At 43.8% G+C, this 22,977-nt stretch overlaps 1 protein-coding gene across 1 annotated transcript in view; it reads right to left on the bottom strand.

Annotated features, from left to right (window-relative positions):
* Positions 1–706: 706 nt before the first annotated feature.
* Positions 707–22,977, bottom strand: part of gpat2 (glycerol-3-phosphate acyltransferase 2, mitochondrial) — a gene marked incomplete at both ends in the record, with an annotated part of 42,610 nt that continues 20,339 nt past the window's right edge. The window contains 10 exons of the mRNA XM_083645303.1: positions 707–823; positions 8,452–8,507; positions 8,874–8,942; positions 10,648–10,768; positions 15,082–15,204; positions 17,336–17,413; positions 17,790–17,974; positions 19,865–19,968; positions 20,135–20,295; positions 21,587–21,657. Of these exons, the coding sequence (XP_083501429.1) occupies positions 707–823; positions 8,452–8,507; positions 8,874–8,942; positions 10,648–10,768; positions 15,082–15,204; positions 17,336–17,413; positions 17,790–17,974; positions 19,865–19,968; positions 20,135–20,295; positions 21,587–21,657 (1,085 nt within the window). The remainder of the gene's footprint in view (positions 824–8,451; positions 8,508–8,873; positions 8,943–10,647; positions 10,769–15,081; positions 15,205–17,335; positions 17,414–17,789; positions 17,975–19,864; positions 19,969–20,134; positions 20,296–21,586; positions 21,658–22,977) is intronic.

Below are 22,977 nucleotides of genomic sequence, written 5' to 3'. Positions count from 1 at the left end.
ATATTTTATTCGCAGGTCTTAAGCAGCAAAAATAAATAAATTATTAATAATAATATAAAATGCTAGCTTAAGATGGAATCCTCCTCATAGACTCACCCGTACACAATGGCTGAAGATAGTACACATGGAACAATCTAGAATACACAGGGCTAAAGAAAGGACTACCAAGGCAAGGGCGTCTGCAGCAGCAGATGTTAAAACAGCTGCTGGCTTGAACATGTTCAAGTTTGGCATTACAATGTATCTAAGTGCACTTGTATTGTTGTAAATTTATGAATTTATGTACTATGTCATGTAGAACTAGTGTGGGGTGGGAGGTGAGGTAACTCATCGCCAAATGGGTGGGAGGGAGAGATGACCTTTTATGGTGCTAGCGGGGGGAAATATACTCTGATACTTTGTGTTTGTCATTGTAATGACTACTGCTTTATTTTTTAAACAAAAACAATTGGTAACAAAAGTAAATAAATGAGCATCCCAACACTGAAAACTCAAAGTGCTCAATGTGCACCATATTTTTTTTAAATAAAAACAATTGGTAACAACAACAACAAATCAATCAATCAGTGTACCAACACTGAAAACTCAAACTGTAGGCTACTCAATGTGCATCGTACTTTGACTAAAACAAAATAATCTTCTCTGACACTTTAACAGAGGCTCGGTCAGATGTTGCAAACTATTAAATTAAACATGCAGTATGTCATTAGTTGTAGAGGTACTGTGAGATGAAGTGATGCAGTTTCTGCCTGTTGTCGGCCAGCTGGAAGAGAGGGCTGAGCATCAGGGAGATGCCCTCCCTCTGCTGCTGCTCCACAAGGACCTGAGGAAACAAACAGAAGGACAAAACACTCAGACACAAGGACCTGAGGAAACAAACAGAAGACAGCACACTCAGACAGTGGAGGGCAACATTAACACCGTGGAGGGTAACATTCAGACAGTGGAGGGTAACATTCAGACAGTGGAGGGTAACATTCAGACAGTGGAGGGTAACATTCAGACAGTGGAGGGTAACATTCAGTGGACGGTAACATTCACACCGTGGAGGGTAACATTCAGACAGTGGAGGGTAACATTCAGACAGTGGAGGGTAACATTCACACCGTGGAGGGTAACATTAACACAGTGGAGGGTAACATTCAGACAGTGGAGGGTAACATTCACACCGTGGAGGGTAACATTCACACAGTGGATGGTAACATTCAGACAGTGGAGGGTAACATTCAGACAGTGGAGGGTAACATTCAGACAGTGGAGGGTAACATTCACACCGTGGAGGGTAACATTCACACAGTGGAGGGTAACATTCACACAGTGGAGGGTAACATTCACACAGTGGAGGGTAACATTCACACCGTGGAGGGTAACATTAACACGGTGGATGGTAACATTCACACAGTGGAGGGTAACATTCACACAGTGGAGGGTAACATTCACACCGTGGAGGGTAACATTCACACAGTGGAGGGTAACATTCACACAGTGGAGGGTAACATTCACACCGTGGAGGGTAACATTCACACAGTGGAGGGTAACATTCACACCGTGGAGGGTAACATTCACACAGTGGAGGGTAACATTCACACAGTGGAGGGTAACATTCACACAGTGGAGGGTAACATTCACACCGTGGAGGGTAACATTCACACAGTGGATGGTAACATTCACACAGTGGAGGGTAACATTCACACCGTGGAGGGTAACATTCACACCGTGGAGGGTAACATTCACACAGTGGAGGGTAACATTCACACAGTGGAGGGTAACATTCACACAGTGGAGGGTAACATTCACACAGTGGATGGTAACATTAACACAGTGGAGGGTAACATTCACACCGTGGAGGGTAACATTAACACGGTGGAGGGTAACATTCACACCGTGGAGGGTAACATTCACACAGTGGATGGTAACATTCAGACAGTGGATGGTAACATTCACACGGTGGAGGGTAACATTCACACAGTGGATGGTAACATTCACACAGTGGATGGTAACATTCACACAGTGGAGGGTAACATTCACACAGTGGAGGGTAACATTCACACAGTGGATGGTAACATTCACACAGTGGAGGGTAACATTCACACAGTGGATGGTAACATTCACACAGTGGATGGTAACATTCACACAGTGGAGGGTAACATTCACACAGTGGATGGTAACATTCACACGGTGGAGGGTAACATTCACACAGTGGATGGTAACATTCAGACAGTGGATGGTAACATTCAGACAGTGGATGGTAACATTCACACAGTGGAGGGTAACATTCACACAGTGGATGGTAACATTCACACAGTGGATGGTAACATTCACACAGTGGAGGGTAACATTCACACAGTGGATGGTAACATTCACACAGTGGATGGTAACATTCACACGGTGGAGGGTAACATTCACACAGTGGAGGGTAACATTCACACAGTGGATGGTAACATTCACACAGTGGATGGTAACATTCACACAGTGGATGGTAACATTCACACAGTGGATGGTAACATTCACACAGTGGATGGTAACATTCACACGGTGGAGGGTAACATTCACACAGTGGAGGGTAACATTCAGACAGTGGATGGTAACATTCAGACAGTGGATGGTAACATTCACACAGTGGAGGGTAACATTCACACAGTGGATGGTAACATTCACACAGTGGATGGTAACATTCACACGGTGGAGGGTAACATTCAGACAGTGGATGGTAACATTCACACGGTGGAGGGTAACATTCACACAGTGGATGGTAACATTCACACAGTGGATGGTAACATTCACACGGTGGAGGGTAACATTCACACAGTGGATGGTAACATACACAGTGGATGGTAACATTCACACAGTGGATGGTAACATTCACACAGTGGATGGTAACATTCACACGGTGGAGGGTAACATTCACACAGTGGATGGTAACATTCACACAGTGGATGGTAACATTCACACAGTGGATGGTAACATACACAGTGGATGGTAACATTCACACAGTGGATGGTAACATTCACACAGTGGATGGTAACATTCACACGGTGGAGGGTAACATTCACACAGTGGAGGGTAACATTCACACAGTGGATGGTAACATTCAGACAGTGGATGGTAACATTCACACGGTGGAGGGTAACATTCACACAGTGGATGGTAACATTCACACAGTGGATGGTAACATTCACACGGTGGAGGGTAACATTCAGACAGTGGATGGTAACATTCAGACAGTGGATGGTAACATTCAGACAGTGGAGGGTAACATTCACACAGTGGAGGGTAACATTCACACAGTGGAGGGTAACATTCACACAGTGGAGGGTAACATTCACACCGTGGAGGGTAACATTAACACGGTGGAGGGTAACATTCACACCGTGGAGGGTAACATTCACACAGTGGATGGTAACATTCAGACAGTGGATGGTAACATTCACACGGTGGAGGGTAACATTCACACAGTGGATGGTAACATTCACACAGTGGATGGTAACATTCACACGGTGGAGGGTAACATTCAGACAGTGGATGGTAACATTCACACAGTGGATGGTAACATTCACACAGTGGATGGTAACATTCACACAGTGGAGGGTAACATTCAGACAGTGGATGGTAACATTCACACAGTGGATGGTAACATTCACACAGTGGAGGGTAACATTCAGACAGTGGATGGTAACATTCACACAGTGGATGGTAACATTCACACAGTGGATGGTAACATTCACACAGTGGATGGTAACATTAACACAGTGGAGGGTAACATTCACACAGTGGATGGTAACATTCACACAGTGGAGGGTAACATTCAGACAGTGGATGGTAACATTCACACAGTGGATGGTAACATTCACACAGTGGATGGTAACATTCACACAGTGGATGGTAACATTCACACAGTGGATGGTAACATTAACACAGTGGAGGGTAACATTCACACAGTGGATGGTAACATTCACACAGTGGAGGGTAACATTCAGACAGTGGATGGTAACATTCACACAGTGGATGGTAACATTCACACAGTGGAGGGTAACATTCACACAGTGGAGGGTAACATTCACACAGTGGATGGTAACATTCACACAGTGGATGGTAACATTCACACGGTGGAGGGTAACATTCACACAGTGGAGGGTAACATTCAGTGGATGGTAACATTCAGACAGTGGAGGGTAACATTCACACAGTGGATGGTAACATTCACACAGTGGAGGGTAACATTCAGTGGATGGTAACATTCAGACAGTGGAGGGTAACATTCACACAGTGGAGGGTAACATTAACACCATGGAGGGTAACATTCAGTGGATGGTAACATTCAGACAGTGGAGGGTAACATTCAGACAGTGGAGGGTAACATTAACACGGTGGAGGGTAACATTCAGACAGTGGAGGGTAACATTCAGACAGTGGAGGGTAACATTCAGACAGTGGAGGGTAACATTCACACAGTGGAGGGTAACATTAACACGGTGGAGGGTAACATTCAGACAGTGGAGGGTAACATTCACACAGTGGAGGGTAACATTAACACGGTGGAGGGTAACATTCAGACAGTGGAGGGTAACATTCACACAGTGGATGGTAACATTCAGACAGTGGAGGGTAACATTAACACGGTGGAGGGTAACATTCAGACAGTGGAGGGTAACATTCAGACAGTGGAGGGTAACATTAACACAGTGGAGGGTAACATTAACACGGTGGAGGGTAACATTCAGACAGTGGAGGGTAACATTCACACAGTGGATGGTAACATTCAGACAGTGGAGGGTAACATTCAGACAGTGGAGGGTAACATTCAGACAGTGGAGGTTAACATTCAGACAGTGGAGGGTAACATTCACACGGTGGAGGGTAACATTCAGACAGTGGAGGGTAACATTCAGACAGTGGAGGGTAACATTCAGACAGTGGAGGGTAACATTAACACGGTGGAGGGTAACATTCAGACAGTGGAGGGTAACATTCAGTGGAGGGTAACATTCAGTGGAGGGTAACATTAACACGGTGGAGGGTAACATTCAGACAGTGGAGGGTAACATTCAGTGGAGGGTAACATTCACACAGTGGAGGGTAACATTCAGACAGTGGAGGGTAACATTCAGTGGAGGGTAACATTCACACAGTGGAGGGTAACATTCAGACAGTGGAGGGTAACATTAACACGGTGGAGGGTAACATTCAGACAGTGGAGGGTAACATTCACACGGTGGAGGGTAACATTCACACGGTGGAGGGTAACATTCACACGGTGGAGGGTAACATTCACACAGTGGAGGGTAACATTCACACGGTGGAGGGTAACATTCACACAGTGGAACTTTTCTTATCTTTAGCGGTGTGTAGGGCAAAAGATAAGAGGGATGAGCGTGCCAGGTTTCAGATTGTACCATCGTTTGCTTTATTTTCCAGGTGACTAAAAACTAGGGATGGGCATTTCTAGCAAAAACACTATTCGAAATTCGCTGGCCAAATTCGAATTTAATTCGAAATTCGAAAATAAAAATAAAAATGTAAAAAAAATTAAAAATGTATTTTTTTTTTTTTTTTTTGTGTGAGTGAAATGTTGCATTGTCTCCCCTGATTCTAAGTCTACGGCTTTATTAATTAATATAAAAAGCTTCTGCTGTGGATTTTTAGCTCAAACAAGCATTGCACCACTGAAGTAAAGAACATGTTACATGACATTGACATTTTCGAAAATAAAAAACAGTTTTGACAATCATGAGTGGTTCATTAAATATTTAGTAGGCTCAGGTCTGAGTGCCAAAGGGGTGCCAAAGTCACCCCCTCTCCCTCTTCATGGGATTTCATCTGCCATTCATTTTTCCATAAACCTTGCTTAAAATGCTTATAAAAATTGTTTTACTTGCTCAAACCAAGCGATTTGACTATACTTAGAATCAGAGGAGACAATGCAACATTTCACTCAATTTTTTTTTTTTTTTTCGAATTTCGAATTTCGAATTTCAATAATAAAAGTCGACCTTGATAATAACAACGATTATTCGAAAATTCGAAATTCGATGCCCATCCCTACTAAAAACCAGAAGCAGCTTTCCCTAATTCCCTCGTCAGCTGTGGAACTTGCAAAACAAAGCAGTCTTGACATCAGGAATTAAAATCAGTTGTCAAATCTTACAGACGACAAGTGAGAATAATGACAATTTCTGTGTAACCTTATTAGAAAGTTAATAATGACCTCATGAGGTCTTTGTGGGTATATAGGGCAATGACACTATTTGTAAGAGAGCGATTCCCAGCCCACAGAGTGACAGAAGACAGTGATGCATATGGAGACAGACTACAGTACATCCTTTACTAAGTTGGAGGGTGAAGCTATATATTTTTTTATTTTAGCTAGTCTTTTAGTTAGTTTGTGTGAATTGTCTAAGGCTAAGCTGCCCCTCTCCTTACACTATTCCTTCTGGTGTCTGTACACAGTCAGCATAGTTGGAGATACCAGAGCTTGTTTTCCTACCTCCAGAAAAAGCCATTTGCTGCCATTCATTCTTGTACAGTATGAAAAACAACTTCAACAAAATTGCCAGAGCTCAAAAAATCCATCATAGTAAACACGAAGCTTTCATTTGTTTTTTGCCAATCATCTGACACTGACAGGCAGAAATGAAAGTTTCCACCAGGAAATAATCCCTCAACAACATGTCGCCTTACAAACTGGCACATCAATTTGTTTTGATTGAGGGTTTCTTGTTAGCTGGGACAGCAGTCAATTTCAATTTAGCTTTCCACACTGTAGAATTTCTAGCCTATTTTAAAAACAATGATAAACAAGTAAGTAAATGTTAAAATATCTATAGTAATAATACGGCATGCATTGCAAAATGACTGGGGGGAATGTGAACTAGATGTAGAAATGGGTATATTTAAATAATCTTAGTATTCTCCTTCAAAGAGCAGGGCTGCAGTGTCCATGTAAATGACACTGACACAGTGGAGAGAATAAGGATGAGCGCTGACAGGGCTTGTGTCCTTGGCCCACTGACTTGTCTTTATAGCTTGACTTTAGATTGGACTCATGCTCAGGTGGAGCTCGAGCTCGAGAATATTGTTGAACAAGACTAAAGTAGCTGGGAACCTAGTACGGTATATAGCTGGGCGGTGTGTGATGTGTTTTTACTGTTACTAGAGAAATGCCCGTCCCTGTGTGACTGGCCATTTAGTCAGTCCTCGCTCACAGAGTTGGCATGCAGTCCCTCCTCCCTCTCCACAGAGGGTTTTCATAGTCCATTTCCCTGGCTGATTCCAAATCCACTCAGGTGTGCTCCTCCACTCAGGTGTCTTCCATCAGTAGCTAAGGAATGGAGCGCTCCATGGTGCCCAACTGTATTGACTCATTTTGGCCACCAATTAGCTATTTTTGCCCATTTTGTTGGCCCCAATGACCTAATTCAAAAATCCTGCTCAGTTAGGTCACCCACAGGGCTGCTCTTTATACTTCCACAAAGATTCAGCGCCATCGCATGTAAAATGGCATAGCTGTGGCCAAACACAATTTCTGCTCTCTCACGCTCACACACACAGAATTGGCATTCTTATTATAGGATATTATACTTATCTAACCATTTATGTTACTTTGCACAGCCCATGGGTGTGTCACAGTCGACACAGCAGGTGTAACGTCATCACTCACTCACTCAGCGACATTTGGGGTTTGTAGAGCTGGGCCGTTCCGCCCAGCTAAAAATGTTATTAATGAGTAGATTAATCACTGTGTGGGGCTTTAAGGCCCAATTATACTCCATTTTCATCCGTAAATAAGGGCGTCCGTTTCAAACGGTGTAATCGTCACTGCCCACATACTTCCATGCGTCTTTCACGTTGGTATCATGTTAAGCAATACATCCACCAGTGGGCAGTAGAGAGTCAAATGTATGAGTGTGTGTGTAGTTTTCCTCCGTTTCATGCATATCCGTAAGCTTTCAGATGACGGACAGAAAACGGACGAAATGAACGCAGAGTACGGACAGAAGGCTCTGTCCGTCTCCGTCTCCGTCTTTAGCGTTGAGTATAATTGGGCCTTTAGTGGGATTTAGGCACAACTGGATACATATATACCGTATATATGTATCCAGTTGTTATATACGTCTAATTCGACTTCATTTTCTATTGTGCCCCAATTCTTTTATTATATTTAATGTTTTCTTTTACTATTCCTATTTATTACTTACTTTTATATTTGTTGATTGGTATCTGTAACCTGTTCAGCACTGTAGTCAAAGGTGGTTGTTTAAATGTGCTATAGAAAATTAGAAATAAACAGACTTGACTGATCCCCCCCCCCTTCCCCAGTATTTTTTCGAGGCCCTCAACTTTCGGTCCCAAGTCAACCCTGAATTCTCTACAGCGAGACAGATTTTCACACGTACGCGTACGCGCGTGCGCGCGCACACACACACACACACACACACACACACAGCTACTCACCCCCAGGTCCATCAGTGTTCTAAGTGCGGTGCGTGCAGCTTCCTCCGTGCAGCTCTCTATGAGATATGGTGCAAACAAAGATGCACATGAATCAATATAACACACAGATATCCAAAATAGAAAAAGCAGGGAGCTAGAACAAAGCCATTACCAGAGGGATTGATGTACTTTTTTTTAATATTGTGTATTATTGTATTATTGGGTGTCATTTGGGTATTTTCTGGTTGTCTTATATGAGGAGAGAAAGAGAGCATGGCATTTCAGTCTGATAAAGACTGAATCAGTGGGAAGAGGCATAATGATGGGCTTTTAGAGTGGGGGTGCAGAGAAAATGTGTGTGTGTGTGTGTGTGTGTGTGTGTGTGCGCGCGTAAATGTGAGTATGAATATTAGTGGTGGGTGAGGATGTGGTGTTGTTCTCACCGTAGTGTCGTTTGTTCTTATCTGCTGTGTCACATAGATGGGTGTGTATCTGAGCGACACACTGCGCCTCTGCAGGGGGAAAAAAACACAGAAATGGAGCCAATTATTCCACTCAAAGGGAGGTGGGGATGTAAACTCAGTCTACCAAGATATTATATTGTGTGAGTGCTTTTGGTTTTAATGACAATGCTATAGTAAAAAAAATACTCATGACAGGTAGGTGAGTCAGCAGGTAATAGCAAATGGGAGAAATGGCTTAGTGCAGTGGTTCTCAAACTTTTTCTGTCATGCCTCACTTTGGAGGAGGAAAAATGTTCATGCCCCACCGCCCCAACAAAATTGTAACAAAATGGTCCAAGTTTAACTTTCATTGAAATAACATCAAGATCATTGCTTTCTATTTTCTGTCGGTAATGTTGTCCAAATAAAAAAACGACTTCCATTTCAACTTTATATATGACTTTTGGTGACATTTTGTGACTAGATTGCTCCATCTTTAACTTAAAACTAGATTGTTCCAACAGACAAAAATCAAATAAAAATGTACAATCACTTTGTTGGAACAATATCAATAAAGTTCTATCTGTGCAAAGAAGAACAAATATTTGACAAGAAAAATGAGCAAGTCCATTTGTGAGAGGAGTGGACTAAGTCTTATTCACTGCATTAGTTGCTGCAATGTCTCCAAGTGTCTTTTTAATTTGTTGGGTTTTATACTGTCCACTGCCAGAGTTTTCAGACATAAACCACAGACTGGTCTCCTCATCTCCTACCACATTCCCTGTGAATCTCAGAGCAAGATAGGCGTCGTCATATTTTCTTCTTGCCTTGTGTTGTTTTGGTTGATTACCGTCACCCGACTCCGTCTTGTTTGTCTTGGAAGCACTGCCTGCTTTTCTTTTTGCCGCTGTCAAATGTCTCTTCATTCTGACTGCACACTACTTTTAATGTACACCGCCTCCAGAACAGATGTAGTACACCTCCGGTACGGTACGGTATGTAATCTGTCAGACGTATGCGGGATCCGACAAAAATAGAACGGGTGCGTAATGTTTCCGTACCGCATGTATCGCCCATCAATTAACATGGGCGAGAGTCGATCCGGCTTTTTCACCGGATCCGCAATGCAGCCATAACGAATCTGGTGTACATTGCCTGTTACACTCCACTGTCTGAAATGAATGAACGTGAAGTCACTGGGGAAGCGGGGTTTGTTTATTCCTCCGCTGTGAAAAGAAGTCCGACGCCAAAACCACATGTGCACGTCAAAATAGTCAAAACATTGGTTCCGCGCTGTATTTCTGCACCCCACCTGTAATGCCACTGCGCCCCACAGTTTGAGAAACGCTGGCTTAGGGCAAAACATGAATATCAAAGACAAGGAACTCTTGGTTTAATATCAATGCTAATAAATACTCGTGACAGGTGGGTGACTCAGCTCAGCAGGTCATAGCAAATGGGGGAAATGGCTTAGGGCGAAACATGAATATCAAAGACATGGACCTGTGATAAACAATCATGACGAGTTGATATTATCATGAACAAGCTATTCTCTATTAGACTATACATTCACTCACATCTCTCCACACACACCCACACACACACACACACAGTTGCTAAAGTGCTAAAGACAAGAGAATGTCTCCTTCTGTCCCTTAACAGACGATAACAATACAACTAATGAACATCACAATAATCATCATGGATAAGCATTATTCCGGCTTAGACACATACACACGCACGCACAGGCGCGCGCACACACATGGACACACACCTGGCAGAGGGGTATGTAGGAGGTCCAGGCCCTCTGTGGTCCAACACAGTGCCCTCAGATGGCCAGCCAGCATACTGCAGAGGAAGAAGAGCATCTCTGGACACTGAGTAGGCTGGCTCAGCTAGAAAAGGAGACAGAAATGACAGAAACTGGATGGAAAAGGCAAAATAATGGAGGGCATTGCAAGAATTAAAGGGCATTTTTAAAGGACTATTTTCATGTCAAATGAAACCTCTGAGAACAGTAGAAAATTGTAGGGAAGATGGGAGGGAGAGAGAAGACAGCATATGCCAAAGGCTGACTGACAGATGTTAGATGTATGGCCATTATATTGCAATACATGTAATGGTATGTGCCTCACTGAGCCACTGTTTATGTGTTGGCTGGGTGTTTGTGTGTCTCCTCAGCAGTGGCGGTTGGTAACACAGGCGATGTAGAGAAGGTGGACAAAATACCCAGAACACCTAACATGAAAATAGTAGGGCTGGGCGATAAAACAATATATCTGCGATCAATACAATAAGAAAATACTTTGATAAAATGTTTCACTCAGGGCTAGCTCATAAACAGCCTATCATGTCCCTTGATAGTGTGCTACGAGTTGCGCACAAACAGCCAATCTATTTTTTTCTTTTTTATATTTTATTTTCAATTTTTTATAGAACAATATACAGACAAGACAAACAGGCTCAGACACAGGAAAAGAAAGGTAAAAAAAACATACATACATAATTGACATTCAACAATACAACATAGCGCTATCAGCGATATCGTGTAAACAGCCAATCATTTAACCGATAAACCACAAGCGTGCTCCCTCCCCAGCTCATAAACATCATCATCATCATAATCATCATCATCAGTCGACTGCGGAGCAGGCGACCACAAGCTCAGTCACTTGAGATTCTGAAAGGAGCCCTTAAGCCCAATTTATGCTTCGTCTGCCAACACTTTTGAAACGGTCGCCGACAGAAATGAGGACTTGAGTCGACACTTTCAAGTGTCGGCGAGCAGTGTCTGCTACCTGGTGAAATGTCTAGTGTCGCTGACTACGTCATAGTATCGCGCAAGTCTGATTGGCTATAAAGACGGCACGCGCTTCCTTGTTTTGGTTGGGGTCCACCCGCTAGTTTTCACTCGATTGAAATGAATGAACGTGTCCCCGCTATCTTTATCAGCCTGTCCTTGATGTATGACTTCGTGAAAATCACAAAGAACGTCGTGATTTCCCAGAGAGAGAGGATGTGAGTTGTGTGGTTGTGTGCTGTTTATGCGGCTGCAGCCAAGTACGTTACATCTTGCCTTCGAGGTGGTTTCACTGTGCATTTCGTTCCCTCTGCAGCTGCTTATAGCGTTCGAGTGTCACGTGACCGTTGAACCGAGGCGAACGTCTTCTGAAGTATAAATGCAACACCATGAGCGACACTTTCTTTTTCGTCTGCGACCATGTGCTGAGCGACACTTTATAATAAGTATAAATTAAGCTTTAGTTGTCCCCAAGCAGTTCTTGTACATATCTCATGTAGTTTGTATTTTGTCAGCCTGGTCTTCTCTTCCCATGCTTTAGTGTGTAGATAGCACATTGTTTTGCGGGTTCTTCATCCGGTAGTCTCAGAATGTGTCCCAGGAACTTAAGATGGTTTCTCATGCTGTTGATGAGGGGTTTTGAGTTTACCCTGCTGACTTCTGCATTTGATATTTTATCCATGTGTTTAATGCCAAGCATTATTCTATATATAGCATGATGTTGCAAAAGAGTTGATCTTCTTTACCATGTCTTTGGAGTTTACCCATGATTCATAACCGTACAGGAGCACAGTGATATCCTCCAGATATTTTCCAGCTTCCAGAATGTCCACCATGCAAGTGCTTTCCTTCATTTCATAAACAGCCTATCATGTCCCTCCTTGATAATGGAGCATGCTACACGTGACACACAAAAAGCCAATCATTAGGTGTGTTGTTTGCAGGCTAGACTAACCATATTGACGTTAGCCAGGTTAACTCCTTTTATAATTTGTAATGACTATTAGAATATTAGAAAATTATGAGCCATCTCCAATACCCACCTGTCTCACTGTGCGTATAGACTAGCGTATGCCTTGATAAATTATCAACCATAAAAGTTCAATAACGTTCACATCTGGCCAGTAGGGCCAGATGTTATGAAAGATGCTGAATTCCAAAGTTCATGAAACCTCTCTTAATTAATTGATTAATAATAATAATAATAATAATGGTAATAATTGCTTACATTTATATAACGCTGTTCTAAGTACTCAAATTGCTTCACATATATAATAATCTTTAATTATTATCATTATTACCTTGTAATCATTGCTTGTAATATGGAAACATGTGGGAGCAGTGTTTACACCGTAAAGTGCAGCTGCTTCTGTAAAATGGCCTCATATTTCCTGGTGGTTAAATGACCGTGTAGAGCAATCATCCAATGTAATGAGTCGCACCAAATGGCCGCCCATATTCTTACAGCATGTTGAAAAGTTTATAACAGACAACGTGGGCTGTAGGCAATCCTCTGGCTGTCTCCAAATTCATCCAGATGGAGGAAAAAGGCTGAAATAAAACTCATCAGACCGTATTATTTTCTCTCTCTTTTTTGCTCAGGGGTTTTCAAGACATGCATCTTCACGCATTGCTTCGGATACAAAGGCTTTACAAATTGCAGCTCTGCCACTAATACCAGGTCTGTGAAGCTCATAATGTCGTTTTGTTGACATGGTTTCACAAAGGTGTTGATTCAATTCTGTGGTCATTTTCCAGGCCATAGTTTTGTGGTTGCAATGAATATTCAAAACAGCAACATCATCACGATCAAAACAATAAATCATAGTCATTTACCGTAGTTATGTGGTTGTTATGAAAAAAAGTTGCAATGCAATTTTATGCACCAATTTATTTATGTACTTCATTCATTTAACGTTTTGAAAAGCGTAATCATTTTGGTTTATTGGGCCATCATATTCAGGTAACAGATTACACTGTATGGAACCTTTGGGCATTGGTCAAACATGTGACACAGTGCGCTTTTATTTTTTAATTTTTATACATTTGATACGTTGAAATGTTGCAAAAAGTGTGTTTTTGCACCTCATGTTGCTTTGAAATAGAGCCCAACCGATTTATCTGTCTATATATTGGGCTGATACTGGCCTGATTTGGCCTATCACAGATATATTGGTATCGGCGTGAGATGCACCAATATGAAAACTTTTTTCTTACAGAATATATAATGCAGAAAACATGCTTGGGGACCAGCAGAGCAGGCTCAGACTTCATTGTTTACAATACTCTCAGCACAACCAACTCTGTTGAGAAGATGTTTATCTGATATATTTTCGCCATTCCATACAGGAGGAATATATGCGACAGAGAGCCTGCATGTGTGCCTGTGAGGAGGCGGGGGCAGTGGGCAACTCGCTCCACCACGCAGCAGACAGAGAGCGAGACACAGAGAGAAGTAGCGTTCAAAAGTGTTCATAACATTACCTCAGTAAAATCGATGTTTCCTTGCCACAAGTGCGGCAACGTTCACTTGAAACACAAGAAATCTGTCTAAACACTTCGCGAAATGCATGAAAATGCAGGCGGAGAAACGCAGTTCTCCTCGAATGCCTAGCTCAACAGGGGTGTGTTAATCAGAATCAGAATCAGAATCAGAAAGACTCTGATTCTGATTGCTATGGGCTTGAGGTCTGGGATGAACGTCATGTTTCCCCGCATGTTTCAACACACCACCGCTTCACGTAAATAAACGTTTTGCTATGTGTTGTCGGGGGTAACATTATATGCAGTCACAGAGTTAACATTAGCTAAATTATACAAACATGGGTTAATGAGTACAAGTAACCTTTACCCCAGCTGATTGTTTTGCTATGGGTGCTGCTTTCATAAAGTCAATCTAAAATGGTCAGAGCAGCATCTGAGCTGTGGTTCAGAAATTCATTTTCAGAGCGCTCAGAGGAGGGGGGACGATTTAGTGATTTGCAGCTGCAGGCAAAGTCCTTTAACGAGCGATGCGTCTTCTGATGATTTTACTTTTTCTTACATTCAGACACTTTTTGCTCTGTGAGGAAAATCTCCGCTCTGTCTGTCTGTCTACCTGCCTAGTCTGTCTCTCTGCTTGTCTGTCTGCCTGAATGTTTATTCATTTTTATTCTTTATTCTTCATTTCTAGAATTGGTTGACATTGACAATGTATAATAATGTTAAATATACTTTAATAAAGTTATTTGAATTTAAATATTCTCAGATTAGGGTCAGAGAGACTAAATCAAATGGGGGTACGTGGCTCTAATATGGACTAAATGAGGAGTCCTCGATATGAAAAAGGTTGAGAATCACTGCGGTAGCCTATAGTAGACTAAGGAGGCACAGAGCACCAACAATGCCAGGACGACTGTTCTTCTGTACCTTGTAGGAACGAGAGTCGGGCTCCTCACAGTCTGAGTCGCTGTGATACGGGTCATCAGAGGTGCTCCAGGACAGGGTGCCCTGCTTCTTCCAGAAATCACAGATAGGAACGTCCCTGGGAATCTACAGAGCAGGGACAGCAGAATGGAAAGACGCAGGGAAATAAGCAGAAAGGGAGAACAAAGAAACCAAATTAAAACAAGAAATACCGCATCGCGGGTTAAGTTAAGTTAAGTTATCCTTTATTTATCCCCATAGGGAAATTCATCCTCTGCATTTAACCCATCCTCTACTAGGAACCTTCCTAGAACTAGGAGCAGTGGGCAGCCACAGTGCAGCGGCCAGGGACCAACTCCAGTTCTTTCGCCATTGCCTTGGTCAGGAGCACTGACAGGAGTATTAACCCTAACATACATGTCTTTTGGTGGTGGGAGGAAACCGGAGCACCCGGAGAAAACCCACACGAACACAGGGAGAACATGCAAACTCCACACAGAAAGGACCTGGGACGGACCGGGGTTCGAACCCGGGACCTTCTTGCTGTGAGGCAACAGCGGTAACCACTGAGCCACCATGCCGCGTGTGTATGACTCTGCCAGCAAGTCAGCATTCTACATCCATGTCTGTCCAGACTCATACAAGCACAAATACCTTGAAGCCCAGAGCACAGTGCTGAGGCCATTCAGCCTTATGACACTTTAGGTTCTCAAATTTTTCACATGAAGGACCCCTAAACTGACAAGGATTAGACCACGGACCCCCATTTGATAGGATTTTGTCCCATGGTCCCCCATATGATAATAAGATTGATGCTTTTAGATGTTTTATTACAGAAAGTGTATAAAACCCATGACCAAAATAGTCATTGTGTTACTTATGAATGGAATTATAGTGAAAATAAATTACCCCCATTTGAGAACCACTGCTTTAGGCAATGTTTTGGACTACCTCAACAACACGGTTAATCATTTTCCACATGGAAAATGGCCCTACCCCTACCGAAACACCACCCACAATCCCCTCAACCACTCACCCTACACGACTCTCTATGACCTTCCTATCCCTAGCTACAACTCCTTTCCCCTAGCTAGCCCTACCCCTCACCACGGTCCTTCCCACCACCCAGAGCCATCCATTATATCCATACACATCCATATCCATTCCCTCTACCCACCCCTCAAACCCCGACCTTCCTATACCTAGCTATGGCCCATTTTCCCTAGCCCCCCCTTACTGATCACGCCACTTCCCATCACCCACACACCCCTAGACATTCCCCTATTTTTATTTTTGGGGGCATTTATGCCTTTATTTAGATAGGACAGTAGGCAGACAGGAAAGGTGGGGAAAGAGAGAGGGGACATGCGGCAAAGGACCTCGGGTCGGATTCAAACTCGCGTCGGCCGCACGAAGGACCGAGCCTCCATCATAAGCGTGCTACCAGGTGAGCCACCAGGATGCATGACATTCCCCTAAATCTAACCGGTTCATTCTTGAGTCCAAGTGGATGTTTGAGCCAAATTTGAAGAAATTCCCTCGCGGCGTTCCTGAGATATCACATTAACGAGCATGAAACGGGCAGTCGTGAGGTCACAGTGACCCTGAACCTTGACCAGCAAAATCTAATCAGTTCATCCTTCAGTCCAAATTGATAATTGAGCTAAATTTGAAGAAATTCCATCATGGTATTCCTGAGATATTGCGTTAACGAGCATGAAAATGGCGGTTGTGAGGTCACAGTGACCTTGAACTTTGACCACTGAAATGTAATCAGTTTATCTTTGAGTCCAAGTGGATGTTTGAGCCAAATTTGAAGAAATTCCCTTGAGGCGTTCCTGAGATACTGCATTAACGAGCATGAAAATGGCGGTTGTGAGGTCACAGTGACCTTGAACTTTGACCACCAAAAAGCACAAGAGCCGAAGCTCTTGTGCTTTTTGGACTACAGCGCTGCCGCCATGATGTTGCAGTGGAACAACCTATCAGCCTTCGGTTCTTATCAATGTAAGTTCCTTGGCGCAGAAGTGTGACTATATAGCAGGTGCTTAGAACATTTTAAATAGAACTAACACCAACCATTACACGGGAAGAAAAACTGAATGGAGGGAGGCATTAAGGTGTTGGTTGACAAAATTATAACACCCTTTTCTTTGGAAATGTTGAATGAACAACATTTTCCAAAAAAAACAACAGATATATAGTATTTAGAAGTCGAACACTGTATGTTTTGACATGTTGTGTACGTCTATCTTACTTCTTCCATGATCAGGATGCCGCAGCGTACCAGACTGTCCACTGCATCCAAAGCGAAACTCTGAGAGGACTGGCAGGGCTTGTGAGGGAGAGAGAAAGAGAGAGGGACTGGCTAAGTTCAATGGTGAAACAAAGTTCTCGAGGCAGACAGCTTCAACCCATCACATATCTAAGCCCTGCAGCAGGGAGCCAGCTGGCAGGCGCCATAAGATGCGTGGTGGAGATGTAGTTGAGATCAGAGAGGCAGAATGAGAGATGGCCGGGCAGGGGAATGAGAGCACACACACACACACACAATTCAAAACCTCTCTCTGCCTGAGATAGAGGCAGCGGGGTAGGATGAATGGCTCCATTAAACATCCATTGAATGAGACCCCACTATGTGTGTGTGTGTGTGTGTGTGTGTGTGTGTGTGTGTGTGTGTGTGTGTGTGCGTGCGTGTGTATGAAACCCACCGGCTTAAAGCCTGGAGGCAAGAGATGGCAGAGCTGCAGGGCTCTCTCCGTCAGCTCCGACTGACACAGCACCACATCAAACTCCATGTCTCCTGTGACTTGCTCGCCCTCCACCCCGTCGCTCCGCACCCTGCTGCTGACGCCACTGCCGGCCACCTCGCACAGCATGGCTGACACCGCACACGCTGGTGATACACACACAAACACACATTAAAACAATACAGCCACTACACACGCTGAGGAAACACACATTAAAACAATACAGCCACTACACACACTGAGGATACACACATTAAAACAATACAGCCACTACACACGCTGAGGAAACACACATTAAAACAATACAGCCAATACACACACTGAGGATACACACACAAACACACATTAAAACAATACAGCCACTACACACGCTGAGGAAACACACACAAACACACATTAAAACAATACAGCCACTACACACGCTGAGGAAACACACACAAACACACATTAAAACAATACAGCCACTACACACGCTGAGGAAACACACACAAACACACATTAAAACAATACAGCCACTACACACGCTGAGGAAACACACACAAACACACATTAAAACAATACAGCCACTACACACGCTGAGGAAACACACATTAAAACAATACAGCCACTACACACAGAGGATACACACACAAACACATTAAAACAATACAGCCACTACACAAGCTGAGGACACACACACACACACACACACACACACACACACATAAAAAAATACAGCCATTATTACTATGTGGGAGATTGGTCGACTTTGTCAACTTGGCTGATAAGTAGGGATGCTCTGATTGATCGGCCAGTGATATAAATTATGCTGAATATCGGCTGATTCCGATCGCTGGCCGGTACCAGGACAGCGTTCATAGCAATGGTCTGCTAGCAGCAGTTTGCTATACAGAAATAACACATGGAGAATGCCGTGATTGACCAATCAGATGAGTATTAAACAAAGCTGTGTAATAAAGGGGCTGTGATTGGCTCGGCGGTTTTCAGGCCAGTTAGAAATGTGTTCGAATGGGAGGGCGGCCAGAGCAAATAAAACTGGCAGATTCGTCAGGTTCTGAGGCTAACTGATAACTAACCCACGATCACTCACCAAAGTGTCTGCTAACATGTTAACGTGTATGCTTACTACGCTAACATGTTACCATGGAGACTAAACCACTTGCCATGGACACATGGATGATTCTGGTTCTCATTGCTTAATGTGTAAACCGACAATCTCCCGAAACAGGGCAAGCTCCCCAAAACCTGGTCTACTCCTTTAATGCCTTCTCTACTACGCTGTCTTATGCAGGCTTAATAGGGGTCATGACATTGATCTGCGTAATCATATTAATAAATGTGATATTTTATTCATGACGGTCTGCAAATTTTATTTTCACCTGACCCCCTCCATGGGGAGGTCAAAGCAGAGTCAGCCACAGATGAATGCCCTTGAAGCTGTCTGATTTGCCTAGATAATACACTAGCTGCTATTAGTACACTATAATACACTAATGATAATAATAATAGACTGATAATACACTAGCTGCTATTTGACGTCAATCCCTACGTGTCATATGTATTGACAATAGGAAATGGACAGAAAATAAGCAACGGGAGCTGAGAGAAGGAACACCTCCAACAGCTAAGAGGGACCTGCGCTGCCACTGGTGACCTGTCTTCACAGCACTGGCTTCTGTTTCTCATTATGTGCAGCGGAAATTATGTACTGTTGAACGTAGCCCACAGCGCTCAAAGCTTTGCATATTTTTAACACTCAAGAGTTTCAAGTGCTAAAACTTTAAATACAGTATTCATGTTTCCATAGTCATATGTCAACAGCAGTAGCCACAGCCAAAACATCCGTCTGCCGCTGCACGTTGACAGAAGGTGCCTGCAGGACAGAGGGCCTAAGGATGATATTTAGGCTTGAATATAGCACAGGACAGTCTGCTACACACACACACACACACATACACAGTCACTCACCACCTACACTACAGCCTCCAGTATTAAAGAACAGTCTGCTACACACACACACATGCATTGTCACTCACCACCTACAACCTCCAGTATGAAAGTGTGCGTGACAATCTGGGCGTGGAGGGAGAGGCTGAGTGTGGCATCGAGGGAAGGACGGGGAGCAATAAATGGATCTTTCCTAGAAAGAGGAAGGGCGGGAGGCATGGATCAAATGGAAGAAAGGACAGAAAGGGAGACGGGTTTCAGCGAAAGGGAAATTGGATTTTTGATTAGAAAAACAGTTTTGCTCTTTACTTCATATCGGTCTTCTCTCTCTTTTCCTTTTTTGCAAAAAGAAAACCAACCTGGAAGGTGTGTCAGTGAAGATGAGGTGAGGGGCGAGCAGCGTCAGAGAATAGTAGACCACTTCTACCAAACCTCCACCGAAGCCCACGTCTTTGTTCCTGAACAAGACTTCCTCTGTTAGCCAGGCCACCTCACGACACAGGGCAGACACACACACACCCTGGGAGGGAAGGGAGGGGGGGGGAGGGAGAGATAAGGTGAAATTTCATTCCAAAATCTGATTTACACAATAACCATTAGATAGAGACTAGAGAGAGTATGACTCAAAAAATCAGTGCCACACTCATAATCTACAACGGAAACCAATTCATTTCATATTGGAGTATTCCAGGTCCCTAACGGCCGGAACACACATCTTGCGTGTGCGTGGCGTCTGCGTGGCGTGTGCGTGCTTGCTGCGGCTGGCACGCCCGTGGCATCCACACAGGCAGCGTGGCTGGGGCGGCAGCAGCTGCTGCGCTGCTGCCTGTCTCCCAACTATCTTCCTATAGAGTTTACCATTTATTAAATTTGCTATAAACAATACAATGATGATTTTAACTGAAGATCGCTTGGGCTCACTTCAGAATCGAGGCAGTATGATTTGTGTGTGTGTGTGTGGTGGGGAGGGGAGGAACGAAGCCACGTTGTAGCCTATCTGGTTTTTCAGAGGGCAGGAGAACTGTAGCTGTGAGCTCAGCTCATCCCCTCGTCTCAAATCAAAACGAGCCTTGATTGGCAACCAGAGTCAAAAAAAATATGCCGCAAATTCGCCCAGAGAAATAAACACGGAAGTGTTGTGAGAATTTTATTGTTGATATAAAAGAGAATATGCTCTCAATTGTATAACATTGTAATTTAGGATGTTACCTGAACGCAACACAGGTGGTTACAGCCAATGACATGCACGGAAAACGTATGTATGTGTGTGTGTGTCTCTGACCCAGTGTCAGTGTCAATAAACTGCTCCATGGGAGAAGAACCACTTCTTGCTGCTGCTCTGGGAGTGCACGCGAGAACTGCTGCATTAACCCACTCTGCTAACAGTTATTATGTCTGCTTTGAAAATAGTGCTTGTATGATATGATTATGAACAGAAATAGGTCATTTTTAATGTGGATTTCTGTAGAGACGCTAGAGACACGCGCGCGGAAAGCTGAAAAAATAGGCTTCGGTTCTATTCTCTAGATGACGCGCGTCTCACGCTCGCAAGACACGCGCCTGAGACGCGCGTCTGATGCCGGTGGTGTGGCTGCTGTAACCTGTTAACATGGGAACCGAAATGAAAACGCCACGCAGACGCCACGCAGACGCACAGCACACGCAAGATGTGTGTTCCGGCCGTAAGTGGGGCAAAGGTTGATTCAAATCTAATGGCACCATAAGGTTGATTCAAAACTGTAATGGCAGCATAAGAAAGAAAGAAAGACCCACACATGCACGCACACACAGGGACACTACATATACTGTACCTTGTGGTGTCTGTGCAGCAAAAGACTGGACACCAGACCAGTGGACATCACAGCTGTGCAGGAGGTTGCAGCTAAAAAATGGGCAACACACACACACACACACACACACACACACACACACACACACAGACACACACACACACACACACAGTATGTTAGACATTTTGCATACGATTAGACTAATGGCTTATGAAGATTAATTTATGATTCAGCACAGGTCAGGTACACAAGGCCGTTTTAATGCACAGGCTTCCCGGGGCTCGAGCCCCAGGGCCCGACGAAGTGAAAGGCTCCACGAGGCTCTTGGAGAAAAAATAAATAAATCATGTGCGTATGTGTGGTAGGCTAGGCTAGGCTACTACTCCCCACTGAGTCCACAGAGGTGGAAATATATATTTTTTATTTTATTTTTTAGATCTTTTTTCAATAGAAAATACACACACAGAACAAGAGGTCAGGAGTGGTCACAACATAATCTCTCGAGACAGACTTTCAAGACTTGCATCGAAAATCTGTCAGCCAGCTCTGTGAAAAGCCGAATAACAGCGCTCGTAGGGGGCAGGCTTGCATGCTGCGCTTTACCCGATTAGAATGCAGTGAACGTGACCGGTGTGTAGTCAAAACTTACCATTTACAGCATGTAGCAAGTTGCTACTTGCTACTAGCAACACGCTAGTGTTGTTGTTGTTTCATAGCAACGGAGGGATTTGAGAGCGACACGCAGGAACCGGAAAATAAATCCATAAATGGTCAGAGCCGGTCGGTTGGTCGGAGCCAATGGCAGAGCTCGCAGGGAGCGGAAAAGTTTTTTCTTCCCTTGAGTTCCGGTTATTCATACATTCAAACAAGCCTTCTATGCGTGACTTTGTCACCTGGGCGAATCCATCTCGTGTGAGTGACATCACTGATTACATCACAACTGCCTGATGACATGACAGTCGAGCAATTGCGTGACATCACTTCCAGTTGATTGACATCACTCGCCAGTGACATCACTCGCATGAGATGGATTCGCCCAGGCGACTCAGCCTAACCCTAACCCCTTCCAGGTGAACTCCAGGTGATCTCTCATGCTCATACGGACAGTCACGCATAGAGACACTGCGGAGCGTGTCATCATTCAGAAACCACGCACAAAACGGGGGAAAACAAAGACTCCCCCCCAATCCTGGCGTTCTCCTCTGTCACGTGTTGCACACAAAAATCATATATGGAAGTTGAACACTCCAACTTACTTCCTTGACAGCTAGATCCACATTTTTCTTCTCGCCAATTCTCAATGGCTTCCTTGTTTTGCTCGGGAGTACAAAAAAACGTTAATTGGCGATTTTTTACATTTGTTGTCTGCGCAGCCCACCACACAACAGCTTTTAGCTATGTTTAATTCAAGG

The sequence above is a fragment of the Poromitra crassiceps genome (genome assembly GCF_964638095.1).
Source record: "Poromitra crassiceps genome assembly, chromosome: 10".
Taxonomy (NCBI): domain Eukaryota; kingdom Metazoa; phylum Chordata; class Actinopteri; order Beryciformes; family Melamphaidae; genus Poromitra; species Poromitra crassiceps.
This window is presented reverse-complemented; position numbering and strand designations above follow the sequence as displayed.